Source organism: Manis javanica, chromosome 10 (genome assembly GCF_040802235.1).
Source record: "Manis javanica isolate MJ-LG chromosome 10, MJ_LKY, whole genome shotgun sequence".
Taxonomy (NCBI): Eukaryota; Metazoa; Chordata; class Mammalia; order Pholidota; family Manidae; genus Manis; species Manis javanica.
Window position 1 is genome coordinate 47,191,753 of NC_133165.1, and position 20,783 is coordinate 47,212,535.

Below are 20,783 nucleotides of genomic sequence, written 5' to 3' on the forward strand. Positions count from 1 at the left end.
TGCTGGCAGTGGGAAGGGCAGCCAGCATGCACCCATGTGAGAAGGGCAAGGGGCTGGGAGGTACTGGCTGTACCTGCTACCTACTTGCCCAAGTGTAGGGCAGGCGCTGAGCTAGATGCAGAAGTGGGCGGGGGAGGCTGGTCTCAGGTCCTAGCAGGGCGGGCAAACAAGTAAAACTGCCAAGAGAAAAATCAGGCAGGGATAAATCCAATGAAGACAATGAGAGAGAATTATTAATGGCTAATGGAAGGACACTTTTAGAATGGATGGTCTGGGAAGGCCTCTCTCAGGAGGTAACTTTCTAACTCCTAACAGAGGTGCTTTTTTCTTCCAGCATTAATTCAACACATCCTCCCCAGCCCCCACCTCAGGGAGCTGCAGGACTGCCCTCAACTTAATAAATTATCACAATCAAAAGGAACAAACTACTAATATACACAACGATTTGGGTGTATGTCAAGGGCATTATACTGGGTGAAAAGAGTCAGTTTCAGAAAGGTTATATACAGTGTGAGTCCATTTATATAGCAGTCCTGAAATGACAAAAAGTAGAGAACAGTTCAATGGTTGCCAGTGTTAGGGTCCGTTGTGGGGAGGTGTGGCTGTAAAGGGTGCACAAGGGAATTCCTTTGTGGTGATGGAGCTGCTCTGTATCTTGATATGGAGATGGTTACATGAATCTACACATGCGACACAACTGCACTGATCTTACACACACACACAAATGTACAAAGGTACGAAGGTCTGCATGTTATACCAATGTCAATTTCCTGGTTTTGATAATGTACTATGGTTACATAGGATGTTACCACTGGGGGGAGATGGCCAAAGGCACATAGGACCTCTATACTTTTTAAGAAGTTGAGATACAATTCACACATATAAAATCACCACTTAAAGCATACATTTTGGTGGCTTTTTGTGTATTCACATTGTTGTGCAACCATCACCCCAAAACGGAACCCCATATCCTTTAGCAGTTGCTCCCCATTCCTACCTTTCTCTAACCTTTGGCAACCACGAATCTACTTACTGTCTCTATGGATTTGCCTATTCTGGATGTTTCATAATAAATGGAATCATACAATATGTGGCCTTCTGTGTCTGGCTTCTTTCATTTAGCATATTTTCACTGTTCATCCATCAGGACTTTGTTCTTTTTATGGCCATTATATGGATATACCTCATTTTCTCTATTCATTTATCAGTTGATCGACATTTGGGTTGTTTCCACCTTTTGGCTATTGTGAATAATACTGCTATGAGCATTCATGTACAAATTTTTGTGTGAAGATGTTTTCAATTCTCTTGGGTATATACCTAGGAGTGGAATTGCTGGTCATGTGGGAACTTGACATTTCATTTTTTGAGTAACTGCCAAACGGTTTTCTACAATGGCTATACCATTTTACCTTTACATTCCCATCAGCAAGGTGTGAGGGTTCCAATTTTCCCATATACTCAACAATACTTATTTTCCGTTTCTTTTTTCTGAAAAATTATGACATCCTAGGGCATGAACTGATGTATCTTTGGGGTTTCATTTACATTTCCCTAATGACTAATGATGTTGAGCATCTTTTCATGTGCTTATTGGCCATTTATATACCTTCTCTGGAGAAATGGCTATTCAAAGTACTTTGGCCATATTTTCATCGAGTTGTCTTTTTGTTGTTGCGTTTAAGAGTTCTTTATATTTTCTGGATACTAGACCTTATCAGATATATGACTTGCAAGTATTTTCTCCCATTTTGTAGACTGTCTTTTCACTTTCTTGATAACGTCAGGCAAAATGAAGCAAAAATGTTTTTAATTTGCAGTCTGATTTATCTATTTTTTTTATTTGGTTGCTTATGCTTTGGGTGTTACATCTAAGACTCAACCGAAAAATTCCAGATTATGGAGACTTATACCAATGCTTTCTTCCCAGGGTTTTATAGCCTTAAAACTATAAAAGTATTAAGATCTTCATTCCATTGAGTTAGTTTTTGTATACGGTGTGAGATAGGAATCCAACTCTTCAATCTTTTGCATGGAAAACCAGTTGCCCCAATACCATTTGCTGAAAAACCTATTTTTTCCCATTGAATGGTACTGCCATCCTTTTGCAAATAAGTTGACAATAGAATTTTCGGTCTATTTCTGGACTCTCAATTCTATCCCATTGACCTATATGTCTATCTCTATGCCAGTAATGATTACTGTAGCTCAGCAGTAAGTTTTAAAATTGGGAAGTGTGAGGCCTCCAACTTTGTTCTCCTTTTCCAACATTGTTTTGGCTATTCTGGGTCCCTTGAACCTCCATATACATTTTAGGACCACCTTGTCAATGTCCACAAAAAGGCCGTTGGATTTTTGATAGCACTGCCCTGACTGTGACAATTTTGGGAGCATGCCATAGTAACAGCGTGAAGCCTTTCCATCCATAAACGTGGATACCTTTTCATTTATTTAGGTCTTAAATTTCTGTCAACACTACTTTACACTTTTAATGTACAAGTCTTTCACTTCTTTGGTGAACTTTATTCTTACATATTTTATTCTTTTTGAGGCTATTATAAATAAAATTATTTTCTTAATTCCTTTTTCAAATTGTTCATTATAGTGCACATAAATACAACTTCTGGATATACAAAATATGGTTTCTGTATATTGATCTCTATCTGTCAACTTGCTAACTCAACCAGTCATTTTACACTGGAGGAGGAAGAGATGTGGTGTGGGCTGAGTTTTCTCTATAAAAGATCATATCCCGGCACAATAGTTTTACTTCTTCCTTTCTAACCTCTTATTTCATTTTCTTGCTTACTGCCTTGGGTAGGATCTCTAGTACAATGTTGAATACTTGATCTTAGGGAAAAGCTCTCAGTCTTTTACCATTAAGTATGATGTCAACTGTGGGTTTCAGTGATTGCACTTTATCCTTCTATTCTTGGTTTTTTGATTGTTTTTTGTCATGAACGGGTGCTGGATTTTGTCAAGTGCTTTTTCTGTGCCTATTAAGATGTCATGAGGTTATTTTCCCATTTATTCTACTAAAATGTTATAGTAAACTGGTTGAATTTTGCATGTTGAACAAACCTTGCAATCCAGGGATAAACTCCACTAGGTCTTAATGTACAAATCTTTTTATAAACTGCTGGATTTGATTTGTTAATGTTTTGTTGAGGATTTTCACATTTATATTCATAAGAAATATTGATGTATAGTTTTCTTGTGGTGTCTTTGGTTTTGCTGTTAGGCTTCAAAGAATAATTTGAGAAGTGTCCTCTCCTCTTCTATCTTTTGGAAGAGTGTTAAGGATTGGTGTTATTTTAAATATTTAGTAGGATTCACCAATGAAGCAATCTGGTCCTGGAATTTCTTTGTGGGAAGTGTTTATGATTATCAGTGCAAGCTCTCCTCTTACACCCCCTTTTTTTTTAATGATTTCCTTTAAGTCTATAAGTATTTCCAAATAAAAAATTCAAAAAATGTTTTGTGCACTTGTACGTGTTGGGGATATAGTATAAATAGACAAGAATTGTGGATCAAAGGGGGAGACAGATAATAAACAAATGAACAAAGTCATTCCTTATAGTGAGAGGCGCTCCAGAGAAACTAGACAAGGCAACGCAACAGAGCCTGGGGCGGGGAGGGCACAGGGCTCTTCCAGGTCCGGAGTCAGGGGGACTCTAGCTGAGAAAGCGATATTCAGGTTGAAATCTCAGTGAGCTAAAAAGGAGGTGGCTGCCTGAAAAAAAAAGAGGAGGGATGTTCCCCCCTGCAGCAGAGAGATGATGTGGATGGGCCAGGAATGGAAGGAAGGACTGAGCTAGGAGGGGTTTAGTAGTGTCGGTGAGGGGGAACTGCTGACCAGACCCGGGAGGCAGTGGGGGAGAAACAGAGAGAAGGTGCTAGATCCAGGCCCCATGTGGAAGGTAAGATCAGCAGGACTTGCTGGTGTGTGGGAAGGCAGTGGAGAGTGGGCAGGGCGATCAAGGATAACTCTTTAAGTGGTGGACTTGGCAGCTGAGCAGACAGCAATGCCATTTACTGAGCAAAGGAGTATTGGAGGAGGAAGAGATATGGGCGTGGGCTGGGGAACCAAAACCTTCAAAACCTCTGAAGTCTGAGATGTCCAGTAGACATCCAAGAAAAAATATTAAGTGGGAAGTTGATCTGCAAGTCAGGAACTTAGAGAAGTAGGGCTTGGTGTATAAATTTGGAGTCATCTTGAAGCCACGGGCCTGGGGGAGGCTGGTGAGAGAGAGAGTGTGGACACAGAAGCAAGGGGGGTTGGCACTGAGCCTGGGGCACTCACACAGCTTCTACTATGCCCCAATTCACCCCCAGTGAAGCAGCTTCTCTTCTGAACCCAGGTACCACTTGCAGTTACCTCCTGCTCAGCTTTCAATCAAGCTCCACTACTCCACAGCAGTGTGGCCCAGGGCAGGTCACTTATCTTCCCTGAGACCTGGTTTTCTCGCATATCAAACGTGAAGAGTAATCCCAGAGTTCATGTGAGGATTAAATGAGGGACGTCTGATGCCCTGGCTGGCACACTGTGGATCTTTGATAAACTCCAGTAAAACTGGCTGCTTCTGAGAGGCAGTGTGTTCTGGTAGCCCCAGGCCTCGCATGGAGGGCAACTCTTAGTGAGACCCCATACCAGGGCAGCAGGGGGAATCCAGCCTGCCCATAGCTGGGCCCAGAGATCCAGCAGCCCAGGGGGGTGAGCTGCCTTATGTCCCAACCTCAGGGCCAAAAAACAAAAGAACTGCAAGCCCACCAAAGCCATGGGCCAAAGTCACCACTGCCATCACACAGCGACACGCATCAGCCTCTGCTAGACAGAGAAGGGAGAGTAATCATCAGATTTGGTCCCCATCAAATCCAGTGATGCTTTTTATTGCCCTTGGGATGCTCTGTGCTGTGTAGCAGGCTTCCCAAATGCCACTGCTTTGTGCACAGGGGGATGACGGAGGAGCAGCAAGGGCTGGTCCAAGTCGCAGCAGCAGCACACATGGGCACCTACAGGCTCCAAGCAGGAAGCAGAGCATGGGATACAAGGCCAGAGAATCCTAGTGGCCGTGACCCAGGGGAGCTGCTTCTTTCACGAATGCAGAGCTGCTGATCTTTAAGAGGGCTCAGACACCAGCTGGTCCAACTCTGTGGACAGGCAGCACTTTTGCCTAGCACCTATCCTTTCTTTTAGTAATGAGCCTGAATTTCTTCAGGGAAAATTCCCTTGCTGCCCCATTGGGGCATCTTGGTGGAACTGGCACCAAGGTCCCAGCCCTCCTAGCTGGGCTGGTTCAGCAGCCTGCCTTTATGGGACTGTGTGCCTCCAGTACAGCAACAGGATGACCAACTGGCCAATCAACACTGCCCACCCACCCCCAAAAGAACCAAACCCTGGTGCTCATGCTGGGTTACACCTAGAACCCCAACATGGGGCTGCCTTCTGGTCTGGATGACAGTGAGTACTCCACAGATTTGCAATAAATTTCTTTTTAAAAACTTTTCTGAAGTGAGCCAGACTCAGTTTCTTTTGCTGGTAAAATAAACAGCATATGGATTATGCACACCCTCCATTCCCATGTTGCAGGGGGCAGACAAACTCTCAAAGAGGGCAGGTAAGTCGCCCAAGGCTGCAGGGTCAAGGCCAGAGCCTGGGTCTCAAGAACCTGGGATTTCAAAGCCCTTTCTTGTTCCCTCTTACATGGAAATAATGCCTACTTCTTAGGAGTTTTAATATTGTCAATAATAACAGTAAAAACAATAATAGATGATGTCTTGGAGCCCTTAGGAAAAGCCAGGCATGGTGGTAGGCTCTTCAAACTTAAACAACATTTGATTTTTACAGAATATATCAAGGGAAGTGCTGTTATTACTCCATTTTACAGATGAGAAAACTAAAGTGGAGGTTAAGGGAATTGCTGGTGGGCACAATGCTATAAGTGGTAAGCTTTGAACCCAGGCCTTTCTGCTTCTTAAGCCTGTGCACTCTTCAGTATAAATAAGATTACATGTATGATGTGCTTAGAACTGTGCCTGGCACAAGGCAAAAGCTGAACATGTGGTAGCTGTTTCCATTTTCAATACTTCAAAAAAAGTTAATAACTTGTTCTTTGGAATAGATAATACAAGGAAATTTAGAAGGTGTAAAAGAGCACCCAGCAGAAAATCTTCCTGGTGTCCCCCATCCCTTGGCCACCCAGTTCTGTGGCCCAGAGATGACCTCTGTCCACAGTTTCTCAGGCCCCTCCTGGAGGTAACTGGGAGTGATGCTGGAGCACAGCAGAGTCCAGATGACACTGCTGTGCAGTCTCTCACAGGTTAGCTCATGTTCTCTCGTGTCCAACTTGCAAGTGGCAAAAAAGAAAATGCCACTGCCCTTTTTTTTTTTTTTTACTGGTAGATATTAAAATTAAGGGACACTCCACCTTTTGGGTGTGCACTCCCTGCCCCAGCAAAGCTGGACCCTGAGGATCAGGCTGCAGGATGTGAACTTGGTCCTACCGTCTTCCAGCTGTGTGACCTTGGACAAGTCCATACCCTTCTTCAAGCCTTAGTTTCTTCATCTACAAAACGAGGGCATTGACCTCAATGACCCCGTGGTCCCCTGTTTGGCAGTGACCACGGTGATCTGGCTCCTCCTCGTTCCCTCTCCCAAGAAAATCTACAGAACAGGGATCTGGGAAAGACCTGGGGGGACTCTTTAGGGGCTTCTACCTGCACCTTTTCCCCAGGCTCCTCCCCACTTGTCCCAGTTGAATGGCTCTGGAGGGAGGATTGTATTACCCTCCTGGCCCCACACCCACCCTTATCATGGACTTGCAGTGCACAGAGAAAAGACATGAAAATATGAAAATACAAGACCAAGACTCACCCCAGAGCTACCTCCACTTACAGCTAAGTTCCTATTGACCAGGTGGCCCAGATCCCCAGGTGTGTCCGTGTTCTGGATATCCACATCATGCGGCGATACATAAAGCTTTCTGTTGTTCAGGTCAAAGAACTCAACTTCCGTGAGACCCACCCATGAGGTGTTGCCCCAATTGGATAGGATTTCCATGGTCACGTAGATGGCATCTCTGATTTCTTCTGCTTTCATTCTTGACTTGTCCTTAAGGAAGAGGAAAATAGTGTTCAAGGATTGAAACGTGACAAGGTGAATTCAGCTCTACCACTGGCTAATGCATTATTTTAACCTCTTAGTGCCTCAGTTTCCCTATCTGTACAGAAAGGATGAGAAGAGCACCATTACATATGGTCATTATGCAGATTAAATGAGCTTGTGTTTGTAAAGCACTTAAAGCACTGTCACTGTGTTCTTGGCACTTGGTGTCTCCTGTGAAAGCTTGTGAATGACAAATATGTTTAAAAAGCCATCAGATTCTGCCTGAATGTGCACTTTCCTGCCCTACTACCAAGTGTTCATGTCCTGTAGGCATGTTGCAACTTCTGCTGAATGGGAAGGCATTACGGGCTGAATTGTGGTAGCTGTTTCCATTTTCAATACTTCAAAAAAAGTTAATAACTTGTTCTTTGGAATAGATAATACAAGGAAATTTAGAAGGTGTAAAAGAGCACCCAGCAGAAAATCCCCCACAAATTCAGATGCTGAAGCCCTAACCTCAGAATGTGCCTATTTGGAGGGAAGGCCAGTACAGAGTTAACTGAGTTATACTGAGAGTGTGAGGGCAGGCCCTACACAGTAAGAGGAAACCTAGACACCCAGAGGGACACCAGGAATGGGCATGGAGAAGAGGCCATGTGAGGACACGGTGAGGAAGTGGCCATGTGCAAGTCCAGGGAACAGAGACCAGACTGCAATACCTTCATCTTGGACTCCAGCCTCCAGAACTGTGAGCAAAGCAATCTACTGTTTAGGGCCCTGCCTGTGGTACTTTGCTATGGCAGCCTGATCAAACCCCTTCAGTAGGTAACAGAGGACCTCGGACAAGTCTCTTGACACCCCTCAGCCTGGCTGGGGAACACGAGATGACACCTTCTGACAATCCTGTCGCGGTGCTTAAGCGAGATGCGAACAGGAGAGAAGACCTGGTCACGGTGCCGGCCTGGGTGTACTCCCTAAATGTCCATGTCCTCCCTTCTCTCCTTCATTGATTTTAATGCCTGCCTCCTTTGCAGCCAGGCTGTCTGGTCTGACTGTCTGCGTGAATGCCATCAATAAAGGCCACACTGCAGGATGGCTTCCGGAGGCCCCTTTAGGCCTCGACTGCAGCGCTGGTCGCCATGGATCAGTCACTCATAAAATGGTGCATTCCCCATGTGCACATGCCCTCTGTTAATTAGCACTGGTAATCTGCAATGGTTCTGTGAGCAGGGAGCTGAGCAAATGAACAGCAACTGTTCCCTACCTATTTTTTAAATTAATAGCCAGTAGACGTGCTATCACTCTCAGCGGTGTCTGGACGAGCCTTGATTGCCATGTGATGGGAATGGGGATAGAGATGGGGACACAGAGAGAGGGAGGTCAGCTCATAGCTCCCAGAAGGATCATGCACAGGGCCTGTTTTTATTAGCAGACCCCTTAGCATCCTCCTGCTCTGTGGTGGGGCCATTCAGGGCCCTGGCCAAGCCCTCCACTGCCCTGGGCCCGAGTCCCAGGTTTGCAGGATGGTGATAAACTTAAACTGGCCTGGCTCAAGTGGAGGGGTTGGGAGGTCAATGAACTTGAGCTTGTGAGCAGCATCTGCTGCCAGGTGAGCAGCGTGGGAGGTGGGAAAAATCGGCACTGTTCACCTTGACTGTTGGCAGTAAGGAGGAGCACCAGATGGGAGGCGAGCTGCCTTCCCGAGGGCTGCTGGATCCCACATCACAGGCAAATTCCTGCAGCGCTGTTTCTAAAGGAAGCAGCTCAGGAGTCTATTCATTAAGGAGGTAACACAACTTGTTAGAGCTGCAACTCAATGGCTACTACTGCCTCTCAACTGCTAGATTTAGGATGCCTTGAGAAGGTGTGGGGCAAACACTGGTTGGGAAGCTCTTTGCCCCTGGCATTCACTCCTGTCTCTCACCAAGGCCACCTGACTTTCCCCTAGGGCAGTCACCCTTACCTTTTCTCAGCCATGAAGTATAGGGGGACGGCCCCTTTCGCACCCAAAGAGGAGCCTGGCTGGCCCAGTGAGTCAGGGCGTGGGAGGGAGTGGCTCAGTGTCGGGCATGTGATCCAATCTCAGCTCTGTGTGTGGAAGAACTGCTCTTCTCTCCTTACTGGGGTCTGACAGTGAGAGGTGGGAGCCACTCTAGTTACTGAAGGTTCCCAGGGAGAGAGCAGAGTTGGGCTGAGGCTCAAGGATGCAGCTGACACTGTGGAGACACAGTGAAATTGCTGGATAAAGCCCTAGCTGGTTTTGGCATTTATTACAAGAATCTGTCATTTTCTTCTCTCTGTTGTGTAAGTCAGTTTGCCCTGAGTGTTCTGTCTCCTATAATATAAGGAGACTTGATCAACCCAGGCTCTTTTGAATGTGGCTGGAGTTTCACCACAGTTAGAACCTTCAGAGCTAAGAAAGCAACATTCCATACAGGCGGAACAAAGTTTTGAGTTTTCTGGATTTTTCTAGACGGCAAACTTTGAGCTGATATTTACAGGTTCCTCCTTGCCTCATGCCAGGTATTGAGCTGCCCACCCATGCAGACCATCCCTGTTCCCTCCCCATGGTGGCCGGTAGCTGTGGATTAGTTACCCAGTTTGACAGCCACAGACTCCTGGATCAGAGAGTTTAAGAGGCTTGTCTAAGGTCACATGACTCTAAGTGGTGGTACAGACTCATAGCCAGGCTGAAACAGGGCTCTTTCTGCTGTCACCTGAGTTTTACATGTGGCTTTGGGAGGGGGCTTCATGTTAAGTTCTCGTCGGCCCATCATAACATCTGTGATCACCATAGCAAACAATTATAAGGAAGGCTTGGGTAAAAGATGGGGTGAGATGGCTGTGCCTTTTGACACAAAAGAAAAAGGACTCCCCTGTAACCCTCCCACCCTGATGCCACCTCCTCCTCTTGTGCTTTTGTGTCTCAGCTCCATCCATATGCTCACACAACTGTTGCAATCACACTGGACCCAGTGAAGATTAATGTCACCTTTTGTGGTTTACTTTATATCTTTAACGTTTTCTATCTGCATCATCTCCATAGTGATAATTTCCAGCCTTGTATGCAGTAGCACAATGCTGATATCATATTTTCCTGATTAACTCCATTATCATGAGACATTTATGTTATTTCTGGGTGCTTATTTCCCCTTATTTTTCTCTACTTCCTATAATTCTGCAACAGACACCTTTGTGCCCATAGCTTTCTATTTTTGTTGAGTGATTTCCTCAGAGTAAGGCAGTGGGACTGGGCCGGAAGACCTCAGTATTGCTATGGCTCTTCCTAAGCCTGGCCTTCCTGCTGTTCAAGAATGCTCCAGCCATTTACATTGCTGCTGGCAGAGTACAACAGCCAGTTTTACTGCAACCTTGACAGTGCTGAAGGTTATCATCCAAAATAATTTGTTAACTCAGATATCAAATGGGACATTAAGGTTGCTCAGAGCAATTTGCATTTCTTGATTACCAGCAACATTGGACATTTTTCTGTGGGTTTATATATGCTATTTATATTTCCTTTGGTGTAGCCAGGTTTCTCTCTACTGCAATTTCTTGCTCCTTCATATGTGTGTCTATGTGGAAATGGAGACCTGGGCAAAAAGATGCTAAGTTTACTGCTGTCTGAGCAGTCCTTACCAAACAGAACTGATTGTACTGAAGGACTCTTCCTTCCTCAGCTTCGAGGTGAGACCCTGAATGCATTTGAAAATCCATGTAAGTTGAGGTTCTTACCTCTGGGTCCAGCACTTGCTCCTCAGTTGGTGAAACAACCCAGCGGAGATGGGCAGAGTCACATTCGATGGCCTGGAGGACTTTCAGGAGTTTCTGCTGTTGTCTGAAATATGATTTTGTTTTAGCAAACAGGTGATAACAAATGATACACAGTAGAGAACATGCCCATCAAGGGTACCACACTTACTTACGTATTTCAGAGAGAAGCAACAGTCTGAGAAGACAGTACCCACCCTGCACGCAGGCAGGTTTTCTCCCTTTATAAATAACAGTACAATTAGTGATGAGAGAAGACCCAAGTAGGAGAAACTGCTTGGGGCAGGATGGCCAGCTAACCTCCTCAAGTTGAAAGAATACTTGTTAGAATCTAGAGCAGGGTCAGCAAAGCACAGCCTGTGGGTCAAATGTAGCCGGCACCCTGCTTTTACATGGCCTACAAGCTCAGACTGGTTTTTATATTTTTAAAGCATTTTTCAAACAAACAAACAAACAAAAAGTGAAGAGTTTAAAGTATTTGTCATCTGGCCCTTTACTGAAAAGGTTTGCCGATTACTGATGTGTTATTTATGAGGATGCAGGCATTTCAAACCCAGCAGAGTGTCACTGGCAAATGTACCCCACATGTGCTATTTAAGGCTGAACACCCCCCAGAGCCTGAAACACCAAGGATCTTCATGATGAAGAAAGAAACATTTCATGATGTGTATGCTGCCTGTAAATAAAACTATATCAGATGTAAAATATCTTCACTGCCCAGCCCTTTCATGACCAGAGGAAACCTCAGGTTCTTATGCATGGCCACAGTAGTGTGTAGCTTCCCATCTGGGGTCTGCAGACTCTTAGAGGAGGGGCTAGCAGTGCATTTAGCCTATTCAGAATTGTTTTAGAAATTATAAAAATGAAGCTCCCTCTGAGTGGACACAGAGTGTTCCACGTGGCCAGGACATTCTCCTTTGTGCTAACAAAAAGCTTCCCCACCCACTACCCCCACCACCTGGGCTGATGCAGCCCCAGCCAGGGCCTCTGCTTAGTGACCAGCATGTGGGCTGGATTTCAGCCCCTCCTGCCCCTCAGCCAGGCATGGGCACAATGCACACAGCCCTGCATGGTGACCTGGGGAGAGTGACTGCGTGCCAGTGCACGAGTGAAACTGTAGGTTCCACCTAGGACATCTGTCTGAAGATCTAGTTTGCATGAAGAACAGAGAAAAGCCTTTATTTTGATAATAAAAATTTGACAGTTTCAATAACTGATGCTACATTTAATGGAACAGAATAATGCATTTGAATGAACTTTCATCAGAGAAAAGGAGGTTCAAAGGACACTGCTTTGTGTCACTTTCATCTACCCCGAAGCCGGCTGGGACCAAGTTCACCAGTGTCTGCTGCATGGGGTACATCAGCGGAAACCTTTGAATAGGTAGAAGTTTTACACAGGTTGGACCAAACTGAATGAACAACAAGACATCTGCCTAAAAGAAATCAAGCCAATTTTCACTTCAGGGCTAGGAGGGAGAGGGAGGGCACAGTCTACGGGAGCAGTTTTAAGTGGTGTGGAACAACAAAGGGACCCCAAAGAGAAACCCAGTTAGTAAGACCCTCATGGCTGCCCTGGCATGGGCTGCTTCTCTTTACTTTGCAGTCGCCTTCGTAAGTACCTGCTCCCCAAAAGGCCGATTCTGTCAATGGCTTCGCTGATGGCTCTGGCTCCCCCTGCTGCCCTGGACGGATCCTGCTTGCTGGTCACCAGGGCGATGGGACCTAGCTGGGGATGGAAATGCTTATTAAACAGATGAAGAGGCAACACTCCTAGCCAAGATACAGCAGAGCCATGGTCAAAGGGACACATTTCCCAGGCCATCAGTCCCCCCTGAGGGAAAAGGGACAGGAATGACAGAGACAGCATCTGCCTGGGGTTGATTAGATCTAGAATCGCCTCACAAGATCTTTGCAAAAAGATAAGGATCTCAATTTCTTACGCTCTAGGGGGTCCCAGGAAACGTCTGCTTCGATGAGCTATTGAAAATTCCTCTCACCCAAACCTCTCCCCATCTCATCTGGACCCCTGTTCTGTTTGTACAAAGTACCAGGACTCCATAGAGAATTCCAGTAATGTTATTAGGCCTTTTCATTTTTAATCCTCCAAGCCTTTCACTTTCTTTTTCCTTTATCATCTAAACTAGAAATGTGCTCTTCTCTCTGTTTGCAGATGATTTTAGTCATTGAAGCTCTGTGGGTGAGGGCCAGGTCATCCAGGAATCCCAGAGCAGGGGATGGGCACTGCTGCAGACCTGTTGGAACTATCAGCTGGAGATGATGCGGAAATACCCGAACAATTAGGAAGGATACAAAAAACCCTACTATGGTGCTCAGGGGCGCTGCCTGCCCATCACTCTACCCCCGGGCATGCTCCAGCCCTCCTTTCCTCCCTCCCGCTCTCTCTGCACATCCCAATCAAGCCGGCTGGTTCTTACCTCAAGGCTTCACCCCCGTTCCTTCCACTGGGAACACTGTTCCCTGTTGCTGGCTGGATCCTTAACAGACAGGGCTCAGCTCAAATGGGACATCCTCTAAGAGGCCTCCTTGGACCAGCCTGTTGGAGGTCGTCACCATCCCACACCTGGTCACTTTCTTGCCCACTAGCAGCTTTGATTGTTATCTCTTTCTGAAGCCACGTTGTTTATTTATGGCTTCATCTGCTTGCTGTCTGCAAGCTCCATGAGGCCAGTGCTGATCTGAGCTGACTGAACCTCCTCTTTATTCTGAGCACACTGCATAGACCTGTGCACTATCTCACAGAGACATTCCTGGGCATTTTATTAATTCATGGCTGTATTTGCTGAAGCCATCTTTTGCCTAAATGGCCTAGGTAGATAAAGATATCATTTATTTACTCAGGATACTGAGATCTATTTTTGTGTTCCCTTGTCATCAGGAAATAGAAACATAACAAGACATTGTAGTTCACGGGCCTGAGTGAGCCTGGCTTCCACCTGTAGCCTTGGGCAGGTCATGCTGGGACTGCACATCTGGGAGGGGGGCAGAATGACACTGTACTCAGGGACTGCGGGAGGCCCCGCTGACACTACATGTGGAAAGCTCTCTGGAGCCTGTCAGGTGCAATGGGCAAGTGGCTTTGTGGTCCCTCTCAGGCCTCACTGACCTCAGGGGTCTCTTTCTTCTCCTTTAGTAGATTGGTCCATGATTTTGCTGGTGGTGTCTCCGTGTCCTGGAATGATGTAATCACATGATCTGAGGTCAGAATGAAGCCATCTACTGCATACTCTTCACAAAGGTGTGGGGACTGTCTCAAGATCCCATAGGCACAAACATCAGGGGCAAAGAACCAGCTCCAGGAAAACAGTCAACAGATGCTGCTCAATGGACACCCTAAAGAGCAGCCTGCAAGGGAGCCTGAGGAGCAACTGGCAGTGTGGATGGGCCCCGGGCTTGCAGGCAGTAGACCATGGCCACTTCCAAAGACACGGCCCACGGAAGCCACCTTACTCTCTGGGCATCACCAGCTGTGTCTATACAATGGTGATGAGACTGGCCCACCTGGTTCAGGGTTACTGTGAGCATCAAGTGGGACAAGCTAAGACAAAGGCTCTCGACAGGTGAGTCAGGGACCATGCTTCTGAGAAAGGATGGACATGCCATGGTATATGTAAAGCCTCCAGCGCCTCAAGGGCTTCTCCTCTACCCCACCATTAAACCTGCTGCTTGTTGCTCAAAGTCAAAGGCAGCAGGCATAGGCTCAAACACCTGTAGGGCCAGGGGCATCAGTACAGAGTAGTGAGGGCTGTGGAGGCCTGAAAGGCTCATGCTCTGGGGAATAAGATCTTTCCAGAGAAGCCAGAGCTTGTTTGCTCCATTTCTTCTCTGACCCACCAGTTTGCAACCATGGTCTAAGGTATCCAGCATTTGCAGGGAAATCATCAAGGATTGGAAGCATATTATCATCCAACTTAGGCTTTCTGAAGTAAACAAAAAATGCAAAGAAGCTGTGGAAGCGGGAATTTTGGCAGGACAGGGAACAACTGTGCATCAGGCAGTGGACTCCGATCAGTCTGAGGCCAGGGTTGCCTACAATGTCTCTCTCCTCACCACATGCTCTCTGCCAGCACTGCTCAGGTGCCGCATGGTCCCTGAGTACCCTGGTCCTCCTCATTTCTTCCCCTCTGCTCACCAAAGTACCTGCAGTGTGCTGGCAGATGGCTCGGCTTTTCTGTTGAGGATCACCCTCTGCAAGGCTTCATTCTCCACCTGGATGGCCCTGAGCACAGCTGAGGCATCTTCCTCTCGGTCCTCAGCCTCATGCACGGGTTTTCGGGTTGCTGATAGAGGTCTCTCTCGTCGGCTTCCAGGTCCTGGGGGCAGAAAACACAGGGTGTTCCTTTAGACTGCATTCTTGGAGTGCAGTCCAAAATATATTAGGCCCAAATTGAGGAACCGTCTATAAAACAGCTTGCCTATGCTCTCCAAAAATGTCAAGGTCATGAAAGACAAAGAAAGCCTGGAGCGCTATTCCAAATTAAAGGAGACCAGGCAGCCATGAATGCAGTGGCCATCTTGGGACTGCATTCTGGTTGGGAAAATATTGCTTTGTAAAGAACATTATTGTAGCAAGTGGAGAAATCAGAATATAGTCCATGGCCTAGATAACAACACTGTATTAATGCTAACTATCCTGAATTTCATAACATAAACATACTGTGGTCATGTAACATGAATGCCCTTGTCTTAAGAGATATGTACTGCAGTGTTCAGGTGTAAAGGGAAATGGTGTCTGCATCTTAATCTCAAATTATTAAAAAATACACATATACACACAGAACACAAGTAAAAAGCAATTGGGACAGAATGTTAACTGTGACTTGGAGTGAGGGTATAGGAAAATGTCATTTGCATTATTCTTGCAATGTTTAACTTTGAAATTATATATAATTAACAAATTATAAAAAATTAACCCTCTAACAAACTACCTACAAGGAATAATATATGATACCATGGAGAAAGATAGGTATTTTGGAATATTTTTCACTTTATCTTATTTTATTTTTATATGAGTGAAAAGAATTACAAAGAATTTACATAGGAATTTAAGAAAAGAAGTATTGCAAAGCTATGGTTGATTCTGGAAGTTCCAATGAATGGAAAACTGGTTTTATAAAGTTATAAAGTGATAGGCAAAAAGCAGCCAATAAGACTGGTTGAATAAAATAAATTGTGATATATCCACCCACTGGAGTACTATGCAGCTGTAGAAAGAAAAACATACCTAAATATCTACAGTTAAAGTGATATGATAACTTGAGTTTGCTTCATAATCATCTGGGAAGTCGGTGGGATGTTGATTGAATGAAACCAGCCATCAGATGACTATTGCCAAGGCCAGGCAGTGGACACATGAAGGTCACTGTAATATCCTCTTAATTACTTATATTTGGATTCATCCAATATTCTTTAAAAATCTCCATTTAAAAATAGGACTGCTCAAAATGTTCCCATTGGGATGTTTAAAGAGACTTTTGCCTACTGAATTTCATCTTCTCAGCAAGTATTTATTGAGTGCCATTCTGCCAGGCTCTGTTCTCAGCACTGGGGACATAGCAGTGACCAGACTATGATCCAAATCCCTGCCCTGTGGAGAATAAGCTGGAGAAATAATAAATAGTGTAGAGTGTCAGGTGGCAGAAAATGATTTGGAGAAACAAGAAAAGCAGAGCAGGGTGAGGGAGATAGGGAGTGCAGGGCTGTAAGGCAGGCTTCATGGCGCACCAGGGAAGCATGGTCCAGGTACCAGTGCAAAGTGGGAAGAGGCCTGATTGGAGATGGAAGGACCAGGTTACCAGGGCCTTAGAGGTCACTGTAAGGCCATTACTCTGAGTGAACTGGGGAGCCACTGCAGGGCTTAGAGCAGGGAGGACTTGATCTGACTGAGGTGTTGAGTGGAGGTGGCAGTGTAGGCAGAGGCCAGGTAGGGACCTCTGACTACGGCAGGTGAGAGTCATGGCAGCACAGAGGAAGGACACAGACTGAGGTCAGATTCTGTATATAGATCGAAGGCAGAGCCGACAGTATTTCCAGGCAAGTCAGATCTGGGTAGGAGATAAAGAAAGGAGCTAAGGATGACACCAAGGTTTTGGCCTGAGGAAGTGGACAATGGCGTTGCTCTCAACTGAGCTGTAGAGGGCAGAGGAGGGGAGCAGGTTTGGAAGTAAAGAGCAGGGGTTCAGGTTTGGACAGGTTGGACCCAAGATGTGATTCTGGCCTCAGAGTGGAGCTGCCGAGTTGGCTCATACACAGCTGAGTCTGGACTTTGGGACAGAGGTCTGGGCTGGAGATGTGAATTCAACATAGGCAACTGGATGGCATCATTTGGCAACAGTATCAAAGACTGACATTAATGTTGGCCTGTAACAAACTAGCTAGGAATTTACAGGTATGACCTCTGGTGCAAGGCTTATTGAGAAACAGGATACTTCCATCCTTATGACCTCAGAAAATCATCAACATTGATTATTAGGGATTCATGTTGGAGTACTTGACTCTCCTGCTATGTTTGGTTAGAATGCTATGCCTGAATGAGAGTTCTAGTAGCAAAACCAAGAACAGTACTGGCAGGACAGGACATACGTAGCTCTACTGGGCTGGCTTCTGGTATGACCAGGCACGGGGTTGTTGGAGATCATGGGCTTTCATGGGAAAGCTAAGCTGAAATGAGAGAATATAAATTTCTACCAGGCACCCACAGTGGGGTTGTGAATGTGAGCGCCCCAGGGCAGGCACTCTGAGTGAACTTGCCCAAATGCAGGGAGCCATTGCCCCGCTCCAGCTGACACTTGCCATATAAGGCTGGGTTCTTAGTGATAACAATTTTGTTTTTCAAGAAAAGGTAGAATCTGAAATTTATGTGAAATCCCCTGAATTTTATTTGTTCATTACATATTCCAGGTTTTACGAAATGTCATGAAGGCCAACAGAACCCAAGGGCTGGGCTAGTACAGGCCTCAGTGAGTCCAAGCCACTCCCCTAGGATGGTCAAGGGCACCTAAAGGAACATCATATGCCCATGGAAGGCCAGCATGGGTGATAAACAAGTGGGTTACTTTCTGACTTTGATGTCCCATTTCTTGTCATTGCCCCAGAGCTGCTCCTGGGGACAGAAAAGCAAGAAGCTGCTGGAAATGCAGCCCAGGGATTCCACTCACTCCAGGGAAGCCTGCTCTGGCCTCCCTGTTTGCTTTTCTTACCAGTTATCTGACTTGTGCTGCAACGGGAGGGATGAGAAGGTAAAGCCAACAGCCCAATACCAAGCAGAGAAGGTGAGAGCTGGAAGGAGCCTGGTTTAATATGTCACTGGTGGTAGCTGAGGTAGGGAGGGCATGGAAATGAGGGTTAGGGAGGGGGTGCTGAGGGTCACATTAGGATCTTCCTCACTTGGTGAAAGAGGGACTGGGTCCCTGAAGTGGCTGGGAAGACAGGAGAAAGCAGTGAAAAGAAGCTAGAGGACATGGTCTTGGGCTGCACTGAAGTGGGAACTGAGAGATCCTGAAGCACAAAGGCAGCCTGGCCCAAGGGTAGTGGAAGCAGAAAGGGGCTCCTGGCAAGCACAGACATTAATTACACAGGCTCTCAACCATCACTGCACTCCAGAGGGCAACACTGCCCCAGGTGGGGTATAGAGATGGGTGGAGCAGGCACACCCCGTCCTCACAGACCTCACCGTCAGGGGACAGAGACAGACACAAATCAGACAGGTGCTCACAGGACATAAAGACAAAGCAGGGTAAGGGCTAGAGATGGCGGAGGGGAAGGACAGTATTCAGTCAGGGAAGATGACATCTGAGCAGAGACCTGGGGGCAGTGAGCCTTGTAAATACCCATATGCGGAGGCTGTTCCAGGCCAAGGGAACAGCAGGTAGCAGGTTCCAAGGCCTTGAGGTGGGCGGAGCTTGGCACACTGAGGGATGGCAAGGGGGCTGGAGTGGGGGTGCAAGCGGAAGCCTGGTGGGCAGCAAGGGTGGGGAGGGCTCGGGCTCAGTTCTCTTGGGGCCCCAAGGTCACAGAAGCCTGACAGGCCTCATGCTGCTGTAGGAGACCATGCCTACCTTGTTTACCATTCCATCCTTGGCACCTGGCATTATGATTTTTGTCAAATGAATGGATGGAAAGAGATTTTAGCTCCCAAACTTGTCAGTCTCACTATTTGTGAATATCACTAACACAGACTGTTTCCTCTACCAGTAAAGCAGAGCTGAAAGATTCAAACTCCCTCCAGACTCTATAGTTGATTCTGTAAAGAAGGCACTAAGATCATGTGTAAAGCCCAACAAACACACAGCATGCTGACAGTGGGGTTGCAAACCTGGGTGTTGCAGGCTCAGGCAGCACCAGGACAAGGAGAACCTGAAATTCATGAGCTCCTTCCTCATTTCCCACACAAAGCACTTGTAAGTAATTCTAGGAAGAGCTGGGTGACGACCCCTGCCTTTTTGCTGCCACTCTGTGGGCAAGAGGCCTGTCGTCTTGTTTCTCAGTGGTCTGGGGCTGGGGTGGCACAGTGTGCCTGAGCGAGCTCGCTGTCCTTAGCCTCTGCAACCCTATGCTCACCTCTTCTTGGAAAAGGATACCAAGGAAGGCATTTTCTCCTATCAGTGTCCAGTTTTGTCTGTACAAGCCCTCCTGCCCCCAGTGTCTTTCACTTGAGAGGGAATGCTCCTTCAGCAGCAGGGCCATCGGGTGCTGCCTATGCCCTTTCAGTCAGATTATGCTAAGAAGATGCTTTTAAAAATTAAACCACCCTGTCTCCCAGTGAAGGTCAACTCTGCAGATTTACCACCAGAGCTCTCCCTGCCTGTGGCTTCCAGAAATGTCTCTTCGCAGTGCCCACATCGTCCTGAATCACATTCTACGGGTGGGCTGTGTTTACTGTGCACTGCCTCACAACAGCGAAGGGCCCACCTTTCAACTCTGTCTGATGTTCTCACCACTCACTCGGGTGAGCCATTTCTGTACTGGCCTGAATGCCACATGGGGGTGGCTTTATTCTCATCTTAGACCCAGAGAATGGTGGGCTTATTTGCACAATAAATTTGTGCTACCAGCAAAAGCCAAACTGCACATTTTAATTTATCCCAAACTACTCTTTTCTGGTTGAAAGCCACCCCTCTTCCAGTAAGTTCACTTTTCCTTCGCTTCACCAGAACTTGGCCTTTCTCTTGCTCAGAGTAACAAAGAACATATCAGTTCAAGAGATTTACCATGAATGCAACACATGTCACAATGCAGACATGAGGAAGTGGGGCTGGCAGTTGGCTCACCAGTGAAGTGACTTGTTCCCACCTGCCAGCCGCGACTTGAAAAGCTCAAATTCAGAGGCTTAGAAAAACTGCCCCTTACCACACACACGGGACCTTTGGGGTCACATGGGAATCCCTGGAATGGCAAGCAGTAAATCTGAGAATCACAAGGGTCTACCAGAGAGATCATACACCAGCAGTCCGCAGTACAAAACCAGCCTGCAGAGGTATGCTGTATGGCTTTCGCTTTTCAAAAAAAAAAAAAAAGATGCTAAGTTTTAAAATAAAGTTTAAATCCACCTGAAACTGGGATTCCTGGGGTCTCTTGAAAAATCACATGACCTAGTGACCTTCAACTGGCATTCCATGTGGTGATGGTAGGCTGGATCTAGGCAGTGGTGCCCCCTCTAGAGTGGCATAAGCCCTACAGTTTTCTGCTGCTGGAAGAAAATATCTTCCTCAGCATCCTCTTCCAAGAAGAGGCAAGTTTAAGTGCAGTCCACACTCCTTGTTACCCAGTGCCTGTCAGCCTGGAAACTGTGTAGGACTTTATGGGGAAAAAGGTCCAGGGAAACAGCTGACTTAACCTTGCTGTGACTTGAGATGCCTACATGCACTTCTAAAACACAACTAGGAGGT

The 20,783-nt window shown here is 46.3% G+C and overlaps 1 protein-coding gene across 10 annotated transcripts in view; it reads right to left on the reverse strand.

The window, feature by feature from the left end:
• The window catches only part of KATNIP (katanin interacting protein), a 223,100-nt gene that overhangs the window by 50,742 nt on the left and 151,575 nt on the right, over positions 1-20,783 (reverse strand). For 9 of the 10 annotated variants that reach the window (XM_073215370.1, XM_036992475.2, XM_036992477.2 and 6 more), the window contains 5 exons: positions 15,037-15,209; positions 14,003-14,068; positions 12,498-12,604; positions 10,841-10,943; positions 6,875-7,111 (listed from right to left, as the gene is read on the reverse strand). In XM_073215370.1, coding sequence (XP_073071471.1) covers positions 6,875-7,111; positions 10,841-10,943; positions 12,498-12,604; positions 14,003-14,068; positions 15,037-15,209 — 686 coding nt within the window. The remainder of the gene's footprint in view (positions 1-6,874; positions 7,112-10,840; positions 10,944-12,497; positions 12,605-14,002; positions 14,069-15,036; positions 15,210-20,783) is intronic. The other variant, XM_036992476.2, reaches the window with a different exon arrangement.